Source organism: Artemia franciscana, chromosome 15, assembly GCF_032884065.1.
Source record: "Artemia franciscana chromosome 15, ASM3288406v1, whole genome shotgun sequence".
NCBI lineage: Eukaryota > Metazoa > Arthropoda > Branchiopoda > Anostraca > Artemiidae > Artemia > Artemia franciscana.
In genome coordinates, this window is record NC_088877.1 from 33178903 (window position 1) to 33200612 (window position 21710).

The window sequence follows — 21710 nt, forward strand, 5'->3', positions numbered from 1 at the left end:
AATCCGTTTTACCTGATAATATTTGAATCAAAAAGTGAATCATGATAATAAGACTTAATTTCAAAATTGCGAATTGGAAATTGAGAACTTGAATTAAAGAAATTGAGTTAAAATTGAGAATTGCAAAATCTATAGAAATTGACCGGTATACGTATCTTAAGCCAGTATTCTTTGCCAAGATCCTAAAATTCAAGTGCTCCCTATTTGTAAGATTTAAACTAGCATAAGGACCTATGATTGGAAGTCAATATTTGTCCTACTAGAATGGGAAGACATAGGCTACACCCTGGTTCATGCTGCAACATTAAGACTTATTTTCATTTTAATGTTTTCGTTATATAACGCCCTCATCAATCTGAAATGTTTAACATTTTCTTATCTATATTAAAATATATTTTTTTACACGTATCTGGACACAAAAGTGTCCACAATTGTTTCACGCTCGCGGGTTTATTACGGCTCCGTACTTCGGATGTTTCAGACAGTTCGTGGTAACGAGTAAAGAGCGACCCGGCTCAATAGTAAACGAAACTCTAAAAAACGGAATTTAGATACTAAAAGATACATATAAAGAATTGGATTTTCATTTGATTTTAAATATATAATTTTCATCAAATTTAATTTTTGTCATCAAAAGTTACGAGCCTGAGAAAATTTGCCTTATTTTGGAAAATAAGGGGAAACACCCCCTAAAAGTCATATAATGTAAAGAGCGGGGCGTTGAGAAGGGAACTGCCCATTTCATATACGGAGTAATTTCTTTTCGTTTTAAATTTTAATGTCGTTCCTTACTTTCAATTTAAAAAAAAAAGTTTTTCATTTAATATAGAGGTAAAACGCGCAGAGTATTCGAACACAGTATTAGTATGCTGGACATCCGATTCGCATTTGCGATCCTCAGATATATCAGCATTTCAAAAATTGTTTAATTAATCTTTGGACAAAATTATACATTGCATAAAAACACCCAGGCTATATTGACTGTGATGTAAAATTTCTTTTAGATTTGTACCGTGTATGTTATCTTAATATTAAAACTGCAAAAGAGTAATTAAATATCAATCAGTGTTATTAATGTATGTAAATTGTTTTTCAGTTGATAATTACATAAGATAAATAACTACAAGACATATTTAATTTATATGAAAAACAAATATTCGAAAAAATAAAGCTGAAACGAAGAGTTACTGCCTATGTAAAACTGTTTCTTCTTGGTATTACATAAAGAAAATAGTTTTTTTCTGAAGGTAAGAAGCGACATTAAAACTTAAAATGACAAGAAATCATTCCCTCTATGAAAGGGCCTGTCCTCTACTCAACGCCTCTCTCTTTACTCTAAAGTTTTCGTTATTGTTTTACAAAGTAGAGTTGTGACATTTTCAAAATTTACGATGAAGAGCGAGGCGTTAAGGAGGGGACAGCCCCTTTCATGTAGGAAATATTTTCTTTTTGTTTTTAGTTTTAATGTCACTCCTTAGTTTCAGTGAAAAAAAACTTGTTTTGTGCTTCTTATAAGGTCATGCATTTCCCATAACATGTAAGTTACAAGTATTTTCAAGCTGTATCCCACTAAAAATCTTATTCCACCGAAAGGGATTCCTTCTTGTGACATTGTTAATATATTAATATATATATTCTTCTTCCCCAGTTTCTTAGAAATCTTCACATGAAGATTCCATGCATAAAAAATAAAACAAAAAACAAATATCAAAATCCTTTGTACACTTCTGGAATTTAATAGGGAAAAAGCAAGTTTTGTATTTTTATTAAATTGACTAACGTATGTTAAATATTACTGTAACGCTTAATAATAATAATAATAATAATAATAATAATAATAATAATAATTTATTTATGCCCTCTTTACATACAAAGGATGTACACAGAGGAGTATGAAAAGAAAACTGAAAAACATAGAAATTACACTTCTAATGAAAATCGGTAGATCTTAGCTTTTTTTTGCACATAACTCAAAAAATCACTCACAAAACATGACCTATAAGTAATAACATAACTCAAAAACATAACTCATAAAATAGCACCCATAAACATAGCGCATAAATATCTATTTTATTACAGAAACAACAACAAAACTGTTTTTCCACTAAATGAGACAATTAAGGGGAAAATTTTTTCTATTTTTTCTAGACCGTCTAAGAAATCGGTCGTATTGTTGATCCATTTTAACAGTAATATCAAATATTCCGAATTTTCGTATAATATAACTATTTTTGAACCATAGCGGAATTCCAAGAAAATATTTACAAAAACAGAAAAAGTAAACGCGGATACGCTTTTTATCACTTTTACTCAAAAACTTCAGAAATGGAACAATGAAAAATACATGAGGTGCAAACATTGAATTATAAATTATAGCAAGTGTTCGTTTATCAAAACGACCTGTCACCCTGACTAGCAGGCCATATGTTTTCCTAAGTTTTTCCAACACAGATGATAACACCAACTCTCGCGTAGCTTTAATTGACGGACCAAAAGGCAATCCAAGGTAATTAATGGAATCTTTATTAATAATATTAAGTGATCCCACCCTAATTGAATGATGCTGGATATCACTTTTACTATTCGCCACTAGGAATTCAGTTTTAGATGGTTCAATCTCTAATCCTATCTCTCGTAGATGTGAGTGTAATATATTAATTGCATTCTGCATTGATATTAAATTCTCCATGAACAACAAAATATCATCAGCATACGATAAGTGGCTAATGTCGATACTTTTAATCACATATGGGGGTATGAACCGTGTGGCTGATCTAGTTGCGTTATTACATATAAGGGGGCTAAACACTGGCCTATAAATGGGTTCACCACACTACGCAACAGTGACAACAAAGCGTGGCTATGCAACGTACTATCAAACGCTTTTGAAATATCAACTCCGCACACAAATAATTGTTTTTCAATCTTATGGTGGTGATCCAATATCTCTAGAATTATTGCTTGTGCATTTTGAAACCCTAAACCACTTCGAAAACCCAACTGTTGATCCCCCATATCACACTTTGTTGTTAAATATGGAAGTAAATTTTTTCAAACTATTTACTAATAACAGAACAGAGTTAATGATGCAAAAGATGCTTTGATTGATCAACAGAATTAATAAACAATACGTCAGGTTGGAATTGAATATATAGGGTATTGGAAGACGGTAACTATCGGCTCAGCCTTATCCAATTGCGTCAATTCACGAAAATTTGGGTGGAAGTAATTTTCAATAACTAGGGGTAGCTAATTTGTCATTTTCTCATATTGTTCAATGAAAACACCGAAAAAGGGCTGTAGTCAATAAAAATATCCACAAAAATAGTTTTTCAAAATCTGGAGGGGGAAAACTATTGGGCGCCGCTCCTTTTCCCCCTCCTGAAATTGACACCACTGAGCTAATCACCTATTAGGACACGGCTCTTTAACCGAGCCTTTCTAAATATTTAACTGTTTAACAAAAATGAAACGTACATGTATTTTATAAATGATACGTGATTATTATGGATAATAAAAGGGGAAAAATGAAAAACAAGAAAAAAAACAACAGAAGAAACCAAAAGGAAGAGACCAAAGAGCTCCCAAGACCCTCTGCAACAATATAACAAAAAACAGATAAGAATTGTTTAATGATTAATATTTTCACTTTAATTGCTTTATAACCTCTTTAAATATGTTTTGTATATGGTTGCTTTGTTTGTTCATCGCTATAGTGTGAATTAAATAAAAAAACTAGTTTTGTTTAACTGAAAGTAAGGAGCGACATTAAAACTTAAAACGAACAGAAATTACTCCGTGTAGGAAAGGGGATGTTCCCTTCTCAACGCCCTGCTCTTTACGCTAAAATTTGACTCTTCCTCTCAATTCTACTTTATTAAACAGTAAAAAATTAGCGTAAAGAGCAGGGCGTTGAGAATGGAACATCCCCTTTCATACACAGAGTAATTTCTGTTCGTTTTAAGTTTTTATGTCGCTCCTTACTTTCAGTTAAAAAAACTTTTTTTTTATTTAATTTCTGAACGTTTTTGAATTAATGCATGTTTGATTTTGGCTCACTGCACATAAATAATTAAATGAAATTTGCATATTAATTCTTTTTTTTGTCTAAATGGCTCTCTCTTAGTTTTGATCAGACGATTTTGAGGAATAAGAGGTGGGGAAGGAGGCCTAGTTGCCCTCCAATTTTTTGGTTACTTAAAAATGCAACTAGAACTTTTAATTTTTAACGAACATTTTTATTAGTAAAAAATATACGTAACTTTAAGAACTAACTTATGTAACAAACTTCTATATTCTTATATTTTTATTATGTAAATGAGGGGGTTTGTCCCCTCGTTAATACCTCGCTCTTTACACTAAAACTTAAGTTTTGTCCCAATTCTTTGAGAATTACCCCTGAATTAGAATAAATAGGAGAATGACCCCCTCTTATTTAGGAGGAGAAGAACCCCTTATATGCGCAATAATCTCTGTTTGTTTTAAGCTTTAATGCTGCTCCTTACTTTCAGTTGAAAAAATCTTTTTCATGTTTATTTTTTCATTGTTTTTTTTTATAGTAATGTTAGAAAATCCTGCACCCCCTTCATTGAATTTCTCTCCCCCCCATGGCATATTCCTCCAGGGAAAGATCTTCCCACATAGCCCCATCCCCTCTACACCCCCCCACACCATAAAAATACCCCTGACATAAAAAAACGTCTGTACACTTCCCAATAACCTTTACCGTATGTAAACACTTGTCAAAATTTATAACTTGCAGCCCCTCCCCCAGGGACTATAGGGGAATAAGTCACCCCCAAAAACATAGTTATTATGGTTTTCGATTATGTTGAACAGCATGGCAATCTCAAAATTTTGATCCGTTGACTTTGGGAAAAATGAGCGTGGGAGGGGACCTACATACCCTCTAATTTTTTGGTCACTTAAAAAGGGCACTAGAACTTTTGATTTCCTTTAGCATGAGCCCTCTTGAGACATTCTAGGACCAATTGGTCGATACGATGACCCCTAGGAAAAAAACAAAAAAAAAACAAAATAACAAATAAACACGCACCCGTGATCGGTCTTCTGGCAAAAAATACGAAGTTCTATATTTTTTTATATAGGAGCTTGAAATTTTTGCAACAGGTTTTTCTGATACACTGAATGCGATGGTGGGATTTTTGTTAAGATCATATGACTTTTAGGGGATGTTTTCCCCTATTTTTCAAAATGTGGCAAATATTCTCAGACTCGTAACTTTTGATGACAAAGACTAAATTTGATTAAACTTATATATTTAAAGTCAACATGAAAATCCAATTCTTTTGATGTATCTTTTAGTATCAAAATCCAGTTTTTTAGAGTTTCGTTTACTATTGAGCCGGGTCGCTCCTTACTACAGTTCGTTACCACGAACTGTTTGATTAAGTAAAACAAAAAAGAAGTTTTTTTTCAACTTGAAGTGAGGAGTAACATTAAAATTTAAAATGAACAGAAATATTTCGTATATGAGGGGTGATGCCCCCTCTTCTACATCTCGTTCTTCACGCTGAAGTTTCTTAGTACCTTAGTTCTAAAGTTTTATAAGTTTCTTATTCTATTAAAACGGCCCTTATGTTTCAGGAGCTATTCTGTAAGAACTGGGACAAAAAATCAAACTCCCCCCCCAAAAAAAAAATGTTGGTTGATTTTGCCCTTAGACCCCTCAAGAGGCTGGAATATTCTTCAGAGTTTACTCAAAATTAAATGGATTGGGTAATTTGAAGTTTTCGTAGCCCAATATTATTTTCTGAACAATTGAAGGGAATGGACTTAAAACGAAGATTAAATTAAAAAAAAACAAGTTTTTTTAAACTGAAAGTAAGAAGAAACATTAAAACTTAAAACGAACATACATTATTACGCAAAAAAGGGGGGTCGCTCCCTTGTCAATGCCTCGCCATCTAAGCTAAAGTTTGAATTTTGCCCTAATTCTCTCCCCACATAAAAATTTCTTCCAAAGAAAGATCCTCACAGGAAACCCCTCCCCCACCCTCCCCACCAGAAAATTCCCTCTTGAAAACGTTTGTATACTCCCTAATAACCAATACTATATCAGAGGGAAAGCTATAGCGTTGCCGATAGTAAAGGCTATACGGCTCCCGTGTTTTATTATTTATTATTTTTTCCCCAGGCGCACTTCATAAGGAAGGGGTCGCCCTTTAAGCCTCAAAAGGGGCTCATTTGATTGGAAATCAAGAGTTCTAGAGCCCTTTTTAAGAGTCAAAAGTGATCAGACGGCAAATAGCCCCCCCCCACAACCTTTCTCACAAAAACAGCGGGTTTTGGTGGGCTGTGTTATCTCTTTAGTCTTTATTATATGATCTTTGGTCTATTGTGAACAAAATGGCTATATGCAAAATTCAATCAGACTCATTTGGGTAAAAGAGGGTTTGCGGGGGGGGGGACTAGTTGCAATCGGACAACTTTATGAATCTTAAAAAGGGAATTAGAACTTTCAATTTCTAATCATTTGAGTCCCCTCCGAAGTTTATATGACCACTTCTTCCATAAAAAATTTATATGCACCCTGAACATGAGTAGAACCCTTGAACTAGGGTGGGGGAGATATTAACTCTGAAGTTTTATTTCCTGATCGTTGAATCATTTCAAATAAAATGAAAATTGCGATTAATATGAGTTACTCATAACATCAGTTAATAATAATTAACAGTAAAAACCCTGAAGCAGTCGTCGTGGTAGGAGTAGTTGCAGAATTGTTCTCGAGTTCTAAATTGCTATTTTAGCCTCTGATTTGTAATGAACGATATCATGGACCATCAACTACTATCTACCGTGGGAATTAAATGCAGTTTGTAAAATATATATTAAGAATGTTTTGATTTAGTGCTTGTACTTCTAAATTTCAATATTTGCTTCAAATCGGTAATTAAATACCAATAAAACCTCAAATATTGATATTGTTGGAAATCAAACACAATGTAGGAAATTTATACTTGGCATGTTTCGATTTGGGACATTCAAACTCCAATTTTAATAATTTTTAATAATCCAAGAACATCGCCTGAATAGTCCATGAATCACCGACATGTGATCCTCTGTCATTTTATCTATTCCTCTGCAATTCTCTGTTAAATTCCTTAGTTGGTTTTCTGATTTCCCATTCAATTCTTTCCTAGTCAATTCTAGAACCAAAAATTACAACTAAGAATGTTTCCGAGTTGCCAATAATCGAAAATGTATTTTTGAGCTTTTACAGCTAAAGAAGTTTTGCTAATTCTTCAGGCGGACAGGGCCGAATCTATAGTACCGATCGTCTACTTCTGGCACTGTGGTTATGGGTCTGCTGATGCTGGTAACTAACGGTAATCAAATAACCATGCTAAATCACCGAATTTGAAAAACGGACGCAGTGAATGTTACCGAATCTACTGAATTTGGTTACTAACGGGAACCAAATAAACATGCTAAATGACCAAATTTGAAAAACGGACGGAGTGAATATAATGAAATTACCGAATGTATTGAATTCTGCAACCGAATGAGAACCAAATAAACATGTAAAGTTGAACCAGATGCGAAAGAACAACCGAATCTACCGAATTCGGATACCAACAGGAATTAAAAAGACATGTTAAGTCACTGAAATCTGCCAGATTGCTTGTCTTCGAAAAAATTTCACCGAAACGCCAAAGAGTGGTGGAGGGGGTAGTGCAACCTCCCATCCCCACCTCACTTGGTAGATACCCCTGGCTGTGATTTCAGACATCTATATTGCAATACTACTGGCACTGTTGTAATCAACAAGCTTGAATAACGTTAAATGCTACTTTCAATGGAAATCAAACACTGTTTGTGAAATATGTACATAGTCTGTTTCGGTATGGGAAATTTTACTTTTGGTTTTGCTGATTTTTAATAATTAGAATTTAAGCATTTAGGGTCATTTCTTTAGTCATTATTGATAAATCTTGCGTCGAATACCGTATAGCTTATCTCTACATGCGAAATTGGTTTGGAGGGTGACAGGGGCCGAAGTGCTGCATTTCTATTCATTTGCAGGTCTATAAATGTCTATGCATTTGAAACAGGGAGTGGAAAGGAAGATGTTGGAGGGGACACAGGCCCAAATAACCAATCTGTCCCTACACAGGGATTTACAATTACACAGATTAGAAATCCTCGCTATATTTACTTTTCAACAAGGTGTAATATGTCTTCCATTTGTGAAAGACGCACGAATTCAACTTCTTTTGAGTCAGACACCGGTATTATAAAATTAGCTCCATATTTGTAACCAGCAAGCTCACAATTCTTATAAACCAATCGTGGTATAAAATAAACATTATTTGTCGAATATGTACTTAGTTTGTTTTGGTGTAGGACAGTCGTTTTCCGATCTTAAGGATTTTTATTAATCAAATCTAATGTTAAGGACTGTTCCCTAGTAATTTCTAAATGACCAAGAGTCAAAATTAATAACATATGGTTCGACATGGAAAGTTAAACAAAGGTTGAAGTGGTAATACCCCCCTCTCCTCTCTACAAAAAAAAACTAGAATGTAATTACAAATTAGTGTAGAAAAAAGAATAGTCTCTTGGAGCCCTGAGATCAAATATGGTGTAATCTAATCTCTTCTAGTATACTAGAACTTTACTCTGGAAAGGTTTATACCTTAAAATTGTTTGTTGAGGATCAGAACCCGAGCCAATTTCTATGGAGTTTAGATTGACTCCTACATTCTTGCTATCACAAGCGATTATCAGATCTTGTTTAAACTGGTTGAAAAGTAATGGTAGGTGTCCTAGTTGCACTATTGGAAGTCCTAGTTGGCCTAATTATCAATGGGGGAAGGAAGGAGGTCCTAAATTTTTCTCATCATAAAATCTAGGAAAATTGGTTATTGGGTCTTTATCAGACTTCATGGAAAATTAATAAAAGGTCCTAACAGGGTCTTGGGGTGTCTGGACACATTGAATTCCCTGTGGGGAATGGGTCTTTAAATTCATGTCATGACGACACACATCGAAACATATGGTCGTATTTTGACCGTCCTTTGTTGAAATGAAGAGCTAGTGTCCTAGTAATATCTTTTGGAGACCTAAACCAGATACAATCTTTGTGGGGTAGAGAATCCTATATTCTTGTCAAAAATACATATAATAGAAAGAAGTCATTGGATTTCAGCCAAACTTCGTCTGAAATAAGAGCAAGTGCCCTACCTATACAATTTGAACTCCGCACCCATTCCGACTTTACGGAGAAGGGGTTCCTAGATTCTTGTCCTTGCGACTTCAGCAAGAACAGGCTCCTGGGTTTACAGCAGACTTGGTGGGAAGTAATAAACAAGTGCCCAAGTTGCGCCTGTTGGGAATTAACACCCAATATTCAGTAGGGAGAGGGGGGTCCTAAATTCCTATCATCAGTCAATTTACTAGAAGAGGTATAAACTTTTCATGGAACTTGGTGGAAAGTATGAACTAATATCCTAATAATGGTTTTAAGGAATTATTGCACCCTCCAACATTCGAAGAAGAAGAAAAAGGGCAAAGATGCTTGGACATTTAGTAAAATGGGTTATTGGATCTCAACAAAATTCAGTTAGAAGTAACTGTAAATATCCTTAATGGGCCATTTGGGTGTCAGTACGCATTTTACCATTTCACGGGGGAATGGGTCCTTAAATCATTTCCTTCGCAAGTTCTACCTAAACTTGAATCTCAGCCAAACTTTGTGGAAAGTAACAGCATCTGTCTTAGTAGCTCTGTCTTGTTGAGTTGTGTACCGGATCAAACCAGTATGGGTGGAGTCGGTCCCATATATTTTTTAGGTTGGCTGCTTACCATAAGAAGCTGTTAGATCTTAGCAAAACTTATTGCGAAGTAAAATCAGATCCTAACAAAAATTGGGGGAGTGGAAATATTTTCCTAGTTGTGCTCTTTGACGCCTGGACGAAATCCCATATACAGCTTCGACGTAATCTTACAGAGGAGAGGAAGCTCCTGAATTTTTGTCATCATGGAATCTGCCAGAATAGATTGGTAAGCTTCTTCGTTAAAACCAAAACAAAATAGCTAAATTTTATGATGAATTTGAGAAACACTCAAAAATTATTCATATTTCACACTTCTGGCAAATTCAGACCTGGATATATTTTTCCAAAAAGCAAATTCTGATTTTTCAGAAAATATCCATATTTTGTTTCACCAAAAAAGCTGCTTTCTAAGGATAACTGCATTTTATGATTCAATGATTCAAAAAATAGCAAGAGTTTCTTCATCGCTTACATATTTCTGTAGTCGTTTTTTATTCTTTTTATGAATTCTCGGTACAATTAACTTTCTTTTTAAATGGATCAAGATTGTATATTGTTTTCAATAAATAACACTTGAGAACACAGTTTCCGACTCAGGACGGTCCGTTTGTGCTTTTGAATTGTACTCGAAATATCTTCGAATTAGACTTCGACGAATAGTGCTTCGAATTGTATTCGAATTATATTCGAAATTTTCTGTGCAATAATTTTTTGCGATATTTGATTGTAATTTTTTTCCAAAAACGCATTACAACTGCTTAGAAAAATTGTCATATGAGGTTGGTTATAAATTCAAAACTATAATCCAACTTTTTCTTTGCACCCATAATACTTGGTAGGGATTTTCAAAGCTTTTTTGATTGAATTGTAGTTGCTAAGTGCATGAAAAAAAAAAAAACTTCCAAAAATGATTGCGTAAAAACTGTGGATGATTTAAATTCCAGCTGTTTTTTCGAATTCAGTGAAGTTGACTAAAACTACATATTTTATTTCTTAAGCAGAAAAAAATGTTTTTTTTTTATTGGGTTCCTCAGCATAATTAGGCAGCTTTGGACATTTGGATTAAAAAAAAAAATTGACCATTTTCTCAATAAATATCCTAACTTAGGCTAAGGTGCTGAATTCAAAAACAAAGCTAAGTTTTTTCAGTCCCCCATAGTTTTGTATTACTGTTTTTTTCAACAGCAGTTTTATTAAATTTTTGAATTCAACATATTAAATAGACTAAAATATTTTTCTAAAGGAAGGTAAAACCAGAAAATCTAAAGACGTAGAATTTACAAATTTTATTCTTTTCGAAAACACGTAGGCGGTAATTTAATCCTGATTGCATTTTCGAATAAAAAAACGGCAAAATCTTATCCCCAGTTAAATTTTTGTCCTTGTAAAAAATATTTTTTAACTCTTCTTAGGTTTTTTTTTACTTTTTACTGTTTTAGTCCTACTCGAGAATTACTTTGAACATGCAAATATCACTAATTGCTTATAAATTATTCTTCTTACTTAATTTGTCAGCTCAAATTTAAAAGCATCTCTCTTTTGAACAGAAGAATTACTGATTTTAAAATTCAAAATTTATTTAACCAGTCGATGTTTCATTGTTCTTTATTTGTTTTTGAATTTAGTATTTTATCTTTAACTTAATCTCTGAATTCATGCATTGCCATGATTTGGCACTATCAGTAGACTCCACAAAATTGCATTTAAGGACTTATATTTAAATACTAAAAGCTCTAAGGTTAATAGTTTTGCAAACGAATATTTACTATACATAGCCTTTCTTTTTTTTAAATCTTACCTTTTCTCCTGTCAGTAGTACTATACATTCCTTGCTTTCTCTCCTCCTTTCTCGTATATTCCTAATTTCTTCCTTCTTTTCAATTATTAACTATGTCTTTGTGTCACCTTAACATGTACCACCAGAGGCGTAGCTCCCACATCTTCATTGCAAGGGGGGAAATCCTCCCTTAACATTCAGAGAGTTAAGGGGCATGGGCTATATAATATTTTTTTTCATATTATTCGAGGGCAACTGACCAACCAACTTGCCCCCCAAACGACACCACTGTGTACCTATTTTACCATATCAAAAATTCTTCACATTTGAGCAGTTAATACTTAACTACTTAACAGATTTAATTTTGAGGCATTCTGAAACCAATCATCCCAACATAACATTGATCTAGCCGTTTTAAGGGTGCTCTTCCATCATAGGTTGCCTCCTACACGGTCAAAAACAAATTCCAGAATTCATCAAAAGATTTCTCCTCTAAAATCGCTCCGTTTCCTTTATATTCCCTTTCTCTCCTACTACTCAAACAGCAATTTTACATTAAATTCACTTTGTCATCATATTGAAGTAAAAAAGGTCAGTCTTTAAACCTCGTTTTCCAAACGACGAAATAAAGTCAAATAAACATGGAAAAATTTGTTTTATTGGAATTACTTTCTTTTGACTTTTGGCCACCATTCAGTTAAATGTAATTAGTTGCAGAAGTTTTAATTTTTAAATTCAGACCGACAGAGTATGACCGGCAACACTCTAATTATGAAAAAACAGACCTGTGAAAAAGAACCTTATTTCTAAAAAAAACATATTTTAATCGTTCTCTTAACGTTCACTCACAAGTTAATAGTCTCTTATGCACAAACATTTATTTACACTCTATAAATTATCCGAAATCACAATGTTCGAGCTTTACGAGAAAGCATTAAAAAGTTCAATTATCCTGTACAAAACCTTCACAGAGCCGCAAAAAACAAAACAAAAAACGAGCCGGATGTTTTTGTTTTCTTTAAATCCACCAGCCTTAAAACTTCGCATTTTTTTCTGAAAAGTATGCTGTAACTTATTGCACATTTTAGACGCATATTATCATTATAATTATGCGTTCACGACCATTATCTAGATGGCTGCACTACATCAGCAATCCCTGATGATTTATCCCTGTGGCTCCAGATGGATACCATGAATATTGGTGAGGGGGTAAGTATCCAACCCCTTGCTGGTGATGTATCACACCAGCATCTCCTATATGGGGCTTGATATCCCATGGCGTGATTGACAATGGAGGACTATTAGACATCGCTGGAGGTGGTGGAGACAGCTCATTTACCGGGGTGCCTGGCTGATGATGAGCATGATGTGGGGTACCTGGATGCATGTATCCCTGCTGACTACCAGCAGGACTAGGAGAGTCTTCCATCTTGGAGTCACTCATTTGTGGACTGGAAGGGTTTAGATGTGCAATAGTGTTGCCAGGAGCACCTCCTTGCTGTTGAGCTGCCTTCATGATCTTTTTGTATTTACTTCTCCGGTTTTGAAAAAATATTTTCACCTACAAAAGAAAACAGCTATTCATTTAAAGAATATTATCAAAAATTACAGACTCGAGAATTGTGGTTTAACCAGTGGTTTCGGAGTTTGTGGAGTCAAGGCCCGCTCCCACGACTTATAAGTAAAGTGCTATTAGTTGCATGACCTTGAAATCTAAACCAGCTGATATTAATTGGAAGTACCTTACTTAAAAAATAAAGGCCTGTACCAACGTAGGTGCTTTTCTAAAGATGGTTCGTTTAGTCGTTCTTTAAACATGTATTCATAAACTTATAGTTTCATATGCACAAATGTTTATTTACACTGTATGCGATATCCGAAATCACAATGTTTGAGTTATAACAGAAAGCACAGAAAGCTTCAATAATCATCTTTACAGAACCGTAACTTAAAATAAAAATAACCGGATGATTTTTTTAAAGTCATCAAGCTTATAAATTCGTAATTTTTCTAAGAAGTCCACCATCACTTATTGCACATTGAAAACGCATACCATCATTAGAGATCTACGTCTGTGGCAACCTATCTAGATGGCTGCATTATGTTAGCAATCCCTGATGGTTTATCCCTGGGGCTCCGGACGGGTACCATGAATACTGGTGAGGCGGCAAGTAGCCAACTCCTGGCTGGTGATGTATCAGACCAGCATCTCCTATATGAGGCTTGACATCCCATGGTGTGGTCGACAATGGAGGGCTATTAGACATCGCTGGAGGTGGCGGAGACAGTTCATTTACCGGGGTGCCTGGCTGATGTTGAGCATGATGTGGTGTACCTGAATGTATGTATCCCTGGTGACTACCTACTGGACTAGGAGAGTCTTCAGCTTCAGAGTCACTCATTTGTGGACTGGAAGGATTTGGATGAGTTAAAGCGTTGCCAGGAACACCTCCTTGCTGTTGGGCAGCCTTCATCATCTTTTTGTATTTACTTCTACGGTTCTGGAACCATATTTTCACCTACAAAAGAAAACAACTGTTCACCTCAAGAATATTATCAAATTACGGACTTGAAAATTGAGCTCAGAGGAGTGACCTTGCCAGAAGTGGGATCTGAAGGGGGTCCAAACCTCATAAAATCTGAAATTATACGCAATTATGAGACATGTGAACAAATGAGAGCTAGACAAGGACCTTCTTTTAATTGGATACTTTCTCCCTGAACCTAGCAGGACTGCAGCCAAAATCAGATTCTGGGGACGGTCCTGTATCTAAATCTGCAGAATTAAAAAATTCATGAATTGTATCAGCATTCTTGTATATGGACACAGTGTACAAAGCTATGAAAAATTATTTTGAAAAATATAGATGTGTAAGAACTGATACGTGTGTAGCAGCAGGATTGGTGGCAGGGGCTTCCCAGAAATTACAAGACTTTAAAGATCTCTCCGATATTTATGAAATGTGGCATAATTTGTCTTTTTTATACCCTTTTGACAAGTGTCCCCCCTCCCTAGCCCTTCAAAACTAATTTCTGGTGGCATGCCTGTTATATACCCTTAATTTAGGGGAAGGATTGTCCACTTTAAAAAATTGCGTGCACTAGATGACTTCCACCTCATGTGACAGAAGTTTGTCATATTTGGTGCTAAGAGACATGGTGAAGTGGAAATGCGTTACACGTGGTGGAAAAAATGTAACTCCAAAGTATTCATCCGGTAGCAGAGATACTAACCCCTTGGACTTAGGTACTGTTAGTCATACAGTAATTGTAAACCAGTGTTGCTAGTTGTAGCAGCTGAAAAGGAGGTTAGGAGTTTTCTAAAATATATATGTAAAAGTATTCAAAAAACCGTGTTTTAGCTGAAGTCTCGTCTATTACAAGAAGGCAAACACCTTGTCACCTCATTAGTATTCATTTGTTCCTTCCTTTTTGCCGAAGCAGACGAAGTACCAGCCATTGCGATATTCACAGGCGATAAGAGTATCCGAATAAACTCAAGAATCTCTTCAAAGTCTTCCTAAGTACCCAAAGAACCAAGGGATTAGAAATCAAGCTTTTTCACGCCACACACAGACTTATCCAGCAGAGACTTTATTCATTCAGTGGAATCGAGTGACAAGGTGAATGAAATGCCGACAAGTAGAAAATCCGAATATCTCAGAACTGTCATATTAGATAGCCAATAATCCAAACAGGTACTTTGAAAATAAGAAAAGATGGACAACTTGAGCTACTTAAGCCAAGATTACAGGTGACTGGTTATCATTCAAAGACGCCAAGATTCTTTACCACTGAGAAATCTGATAGCCAAGAAGTATGATTTCTAAAGACTTCATGTATTTCTAGGATATATGGATTTTCATAATTTCTATTTTTTTTTTTAATGGGAAGAAATGGATGACAGCCCAACTTAAAAGATAAGATATAAGCAAAGTTGAACCATTTACAGGAAAAGATTTAAATAATAAGTCCAAAATTAGACTTGACCAATAAGGGATAACAGTGAGTCCAATGGTGTCAATTCATAAGCATTTAGGGCGGCGATATTTTCTTATTAGCATAAGCAATGTCTTTTTAAGACATGAAAAAAAGTTGAAAAAAAAATTTTAGGTTAAGTTCAGAATCGCTAAGGCTATTGTGTAAACTGCGAAAATATTTACGGTGCCTGAGTAATAATTTTAATGTTTTAATTCAAACTAAAAAATGCCAGAAAATTTTTAAATTAGTTTTTTTTTTAGATAAAATCCACTCGCTACGTCAATAAGCTGAACGCAACTACTTATATAATTACAGTAAGAAGGCCTAAAAAACGGACATTTAGAATTATTAAAAATGATTTGATATCTTGACAAGGGATTAGAACAATTCCAAAACCTTAAAAAGAAACAAAAGTTCCAAGCTTACTACATATCAATGTTAGATAATGAACTAGCTTCAATAACCAAATACTTTTGAAAAGTTTATTTGCGCAAAATTTTTTGCATAGGTTTTAACAAGAAATTACAACAATTCCAAAACCTTAAAAAAGAATACCTTTTTAACGCAACCAGTTATATAATGTCTGAAGGATGGCCCAAAAAGCAAAAATTTGCAATTATTACAAATGATTCTCTATTTTGACAAGGATTACAACAATTCAAAAACCTTAAAAAAGAAAACCAAAAGTTGAAAGCTCAGTACAAATCGTTGCTAGAAATCAAACAAGCTTCAATAATCGAATATCTTTGAACAGATTCAGTATGAATGCACACAAATTTCGTAAAGAACAAAAAATAGGTAATTGCAAAAATATCTGTATGTTTTAACAAGGGATTACAACAATTCAAAAACCTTAAAAAAGAAAACCAAAAATTGAAGCTTAGCAGATATCGTTGTTAGATATCGAGCTTGCTTGAATATTCAAATATCTTTGAAAAGACAGCATGTGAATAGACATTAAAGTGCTTAGAGAGTAAAAACTGGTAATTGCAAAAATATTTGTATATATTTTAACAAGGGAGTATACCAATTCAAAAACCTAAAAAAGAAAACCAATAGTTTGAAGCTTAGTAGAAATCGTTTTCAGAAATGTGACTCGCTTTGATTATTAAATTTTTCTGAAAAGACAGCAAATTGTCTGTGATTAGGAGACAAGAGGCAATAAGAATCCATATATAGAAGCTTGCCTCGTGCCTCGCGCCGGGGTTCACCGGCGAAGCAGCCGGGCTCCTGGTACTATATATAGCCTATATATATATATATATATATATATATATATATATATATATATATATATATATATATATATATATATATATATATATATATATATATATATATATATATATATATATATATATATATATATATATATGTTATAATATAATATCATAATATATATTATATTATTGCTTTAAAAGTCAACATTTTTAGAGTCTGGTCTTCTACTGAGAGTGTCACGTTTTACTTACTTTTCATTCTCATGAACGATTCAAATACATTTGTGTACCCAGGATAATTAGCACACTTACTAGTCCTAAATCTTTAGAAGTGTTTGTAACGAGAATAAATCTACTAGAGCTTTTTTTCAGTTTAGCAAAATAAAATTTTACCAGAAAAGTCAAATTTATTTTTACAAATCATTTTTTTTAACTTTTCAAGGTAATCCTTACGTTTTACTCTCATTCCATAGGTTATTAAAGTTTTGTTTTAAAATATTAGTAATTTTAGTATAATTGCGTATTTGAATCATTATTAGATACTTGAATAGAAACTAAGGTGTAGAAACTATAATAAAATAGAAGAGAATATTTATAATGAGACAGCGACATCTCAATTTAGCTTAACTAATTTAAATCTATAAATCATCTTGTTGAAAATAATGACTACAAATCCACCCCTGAATATACACATCAATTTTTTGTTTTACTTAAGCACAAACCCTGAACAAACAGACAGCGAAAATTATTTTGCCCAATTTAAGAACTTCCGTGTTACCAATGGCTCGTAAACAATAGCAAGAAGCCTCTTTTACGCAAGGAATCAAAAATTAAGCGTCACACAGAAAATTACATTTATGAATTATAGATCCTGTACAGAGTAACAGCGAGGGCCAAACTTTATTAGCTAATTCCGCTATTTTGTCTTCTTTGCCTCCAGTCTTTTCTTTTAATTAATAATGACCTCCCGGATAAAGAACAACTCCTTTGTTCGGGTGACTTAAGGCACAAGAAAAAAAATACATTCTCTTCCTTCTTTTTTTTCCCAGATAGTAGTAATGATGTAATTAATGAGAGCAAAATATAATTATGGAAAATATGACTTTTGAAAGTTTCAAATATTTGCTTAAAAATCGTTAAGAATTGATATGATATTTTTACATGACCCAAGTTACTTAAAAAGGTTTAATATTTGTTCCTAAATTGCAACATTAACCTCAGGTTTGTAAACAAGACATTCAGAAACATTTAATTTACTTTGAAGATAGCCTAAATGTAGGCTACATCCGATCACTAGAATTGAAGGTAAATAAGTTGTGGGAAATATGAATTTTTGAATAATTTCGAATATTCATCTGGAAATCGTTCACTAGTTTGCTACAGACACAACGTCTTTGCATGATTCTAATTTGAACAAGGTGGCCATGCTAGCCACACAGTTGTTATCAACGGTCTGGGGAATCCTGATTTACTAGCTTTTGTTAAAACCAAAAACTATTGGTGAAATATGTACTAAGTATGGTTTGGTTTTTTATTCCTAAATTACAAAAATCTCTCTCATGCTTGTAACCAATAATATCAAAAACACGATACACTTAGAATATAGGCCTAAGGCATGCTAGCTTGAATTAAATGGATTAAAACAAAGTTTAGAGGATATGACTAGGTAATCAAAAACTGAATGTTTACCTGAACATTTTTTTTTTTTTTGAGCAGTCGCCTATTTGAATCTAAGTTCGTTAAAACGAAAAATGTTCAATTGCACTATCCCCGTAAAATTTAAGAGCCCGAATTCAAAATACAATTTTATAGAAGATCAGGGGCCACCAACTTTAGAATTGTGCGCACCATTTGGTTCTGTCTTCTGCCAAAACTCAACTTTACCCTCACTTTTGAGGATTTTTTTTAAGAAGTTGTGTTTTTTTCTTGCAAGCTGTGCCCCCTTGCCGCACAAATAACTCTATAATAAATCCACAGTGACCCCCGATACCTTCAAAAAAATTAAAATAACTCCATTAAATGTGATCTTTCGCTTTCGAATTTTAAATTATCGCATTTTCTATATGATACATTTTTTTTTTGTAGGTTGGATCGTACTCCACGATCGTATTTTATATGCTTTAAAGTTATCACCAAGGGGTATCCAGGATCTGTGCTCGGAGGACGAAGTTATTTTCTTTTTTTTTGGGAGGGGGGTTAAAAAACATTGTTGTAAAAACAAATTTGTTTACATACGCTTTTGATACTTATTTATGAGCTGGACAAAAACTTTGGGGAAGTAAACACCTGGTACCCCTTTCCCCAGGATATGGTCTTGATTATCAGATACTGGAGTTTTAATATCATTCAGCTCAAGGGGGATACCTTTTGGTTCAGTCAAGGATGAAATAAAAAAACAAGTTTTTTCAAACAAAAGTAAAGAGCAACTTAAGACAGCTTGAAACGAATAGAAATTATCCTGTATATGAAGGATCTGCCTCTCCCTCCTTCAATCCACCGTTCCTTATGCTAAAGTTTGACTAGTACTTTATGTAAGTATTTTTAAGGCAACACATATAATTTAGTTGATAATTTTAAGCGCGACATTGTTAATTGTTTTATTATTTGAAGCAAATCGCATTAAAATGCCTTTAAATTCTTGAGGAAATGTAAAAAATAATTTTTATCTGTCATTACCCTTGTGTTAAAACCTTCGTTCTTGATGTATATTAAGCACGAAATCAATTTTTTTCAAAATAAAGCAAGGAGCAACGTCTGAATTTAAAAAGGCAAGAAATTATTATCTAAACAAGGGGGACTATCCCTTTTGTAGCCCCCCTCCTTATGCTAATCTTATAGTGCTATGGTGAGCATTTATGAGTGAAGCAAATGTGGTTGATGGGTGATAGCAATTTTTTTTTATTTATTGGTCGTTTGATGAAAAAATTGAACTAAAACATTATTGTTTAAGAAGTTCTTTTTTATATATTTGGAGTCATTGTTATCATAGCACCTTATTTTAGAGTTTTACGTAAGAGTTTTGTTTTACTCCATTTTTAAGTACGAGTCGTTCTTTGCAGTTCGCTACCACGCACTATTTAACGAAACTGCAAAGAATTACATACTCATTTTACAATAAATTCAAAAAGGCTATGACTTCTGAATTTCAACCAACAAAAACATAGAAGGTATTACGAAGGCCAAATTTTGGTGTGATTTAATTGTTCACCTGCAACACTAGAATCAGACATGATATTAGCCAGAAATACTAGCCTGATCACTTTTTCTTGTACTTTTGAACAGAAGCCCAGCAAACTTGTTATCAATTGACTAACAGGTTCTTCAGTTTTAGTACAAATTACTTTTTTAAAGACATTTTTCTGTTTTTGGATCTTAAGTCCGGTAGCTGAAACATGTTGGTAGAGTTTACAAAAACACAATATTCGCATGGAAATAAAGGGAGGGTTTTAGTTGTTGACGTTGTTATCTTTTGAATTAAATCTTAATTGTCTGCATTTCATATTTCTGACTTCTTACTCAGCATAGATTAGGTGTTCAAATGAGAAAAAGACTTGAATTAACCTAGAGCTAAAGTCATAACAACTTAGTACTAGCCATTGTTGAAAAGTCGCACGCTGGTTTTTGGTTATCATAAGGAAATATCTCCTGTTTAATTTGGACCTGTAAGACAGTCAAAATCTGAACATTTTTTTTTATGACCAAAATAGTGATAAGAATTGTCACTTCCGATTATGTTTTCTTTTTTTAACTTTCAAAACTTTTATTTAAAAATTTAGAGAGTAAAAACAAGATTCCTAGTTGATCCCTTTCCTTAAGAAATTTAACAGAGTACGTTGTAAAATATCAACCAAATATAACGAAAGGTACGGGAAAGCAATGCTGTATCCAGGGGGGTACCGGATCAGACACCCCCAACTTTTTTCCAACTCCTGAAGACTTAACAACAATGTATAAAAAAAATTGATGCGGTTTTAGGTTTTTTTTTGTAACCTCCTCCCCTGAAAAAAAAAACATGTTTCTTGGATACTCCATTGGGCAGAAGCGTACTAATTTTACTTTTTAAAGTCCTAATGTGAGATACCTCATTTAATCTCTTTGGGGGTAGGCCTAAATGTTTGTTTTCAGAACATTTTGCCCGAAAATGGTGATTATATCTCAATCCAACTTTTTGGGAAGTAAGGGCAAATGCCCTGGTTGGGCTGTTTAGGTTTCTGGATATAATCCATCATATGCATAATCACAATCATGATCTATAAGTGGTTTTGAACTTTTAATTAAGAAGAACAGAATAATTAATTTAATTTGATAATCAAATAGTAGTTAGTTTCTGAAACTAGTTAAGAAAACTTTGAGGACCAATTAAAAGGCATATTTAATTACTAGTTAATTGGTTAAAATAATTAAATAGTCTCTAAGCTAATATGTCTAAATTTAAAAGATAAAAATCCTTGCTTGTGCACAAAGTGACAATTTTCAAACAGTTCGTGGTAACGAACTGTAGTAAGGAGCGACCCGGCTCAATAGTAAACGAAACTCTAAAAAAAGAAATTTTGATGCTAAAATATACATCAAAAGAATCAGATTTTCATGCTGATTTTAAATATATAAGTTTCATCAAATTTAGTCTTTGTCATCAAAAGTTACGAGCCTGAAAAAAATTGTCTTATTTTAGAAAATAGGGGAAAACACCCCCTAAAAGTCACAGAATCTTAACGAATCTTAGAATCACACCATCACATTCGGCGTAACAGAGAACCCTATAGCAAAATTTTCAAGCTCATATCTACAAAAATGTGGAATTTCATATTTTTTGCCAGAAGACAAATCACGGGTGCGTGTTTATTTGTTTGTCTTTTTTTCTTTTCTTTTCCCCAGGGGTCATTGTATCGACCAAGTGGTCCTAGAATGTCGCAAGAGGGCTCATTCTAACGG

At 33.7% G+C, this 21710-nt stretch overlaps 2 protein-coding genes across 2 annotated transcripts in view; both read right to left on the reverse strand.

Annotated features, from left to right (window-relative positions):
* The window catches only part of LOC136036383 (uncharacterized), a 130511-nt gene extending 117328 nt beyond the window's left edge, over positions 1-13183 (reverse strand). The window contains exon 1 of the mRNA XM_065718565.1: positions 11599-13183. Coding sequence (XP_065574637.1) covers positions 12719-13093 — 375 coding nt within the window. The 5' untranslated portion in view covers positions 13094-13183 and the 3' untranslated portion in view covers positions 11599-12718. The remainder of the gene's footprint in view (positions 1-11598) is intronic.
* Positions 13184-13375: 192 nt separating this feature from the next.
* The window catches only part of LOC136036382 (homeotic protein distal-less-like), a 37989-nt gene continuing 29654 nt past the window's right edge, over positions 13376-21710 (reverse strand). The window contains 2 exon segments of the mRNA XM_065718564.1: positions 13376-13771; positions 13773-14096. Coding sequence (XP_065574636.1) covers positions 13700-13771; positions 13773-14096 — 396 coding nt within the window. The 3' untranslated portion in view covers positions 13376-13699.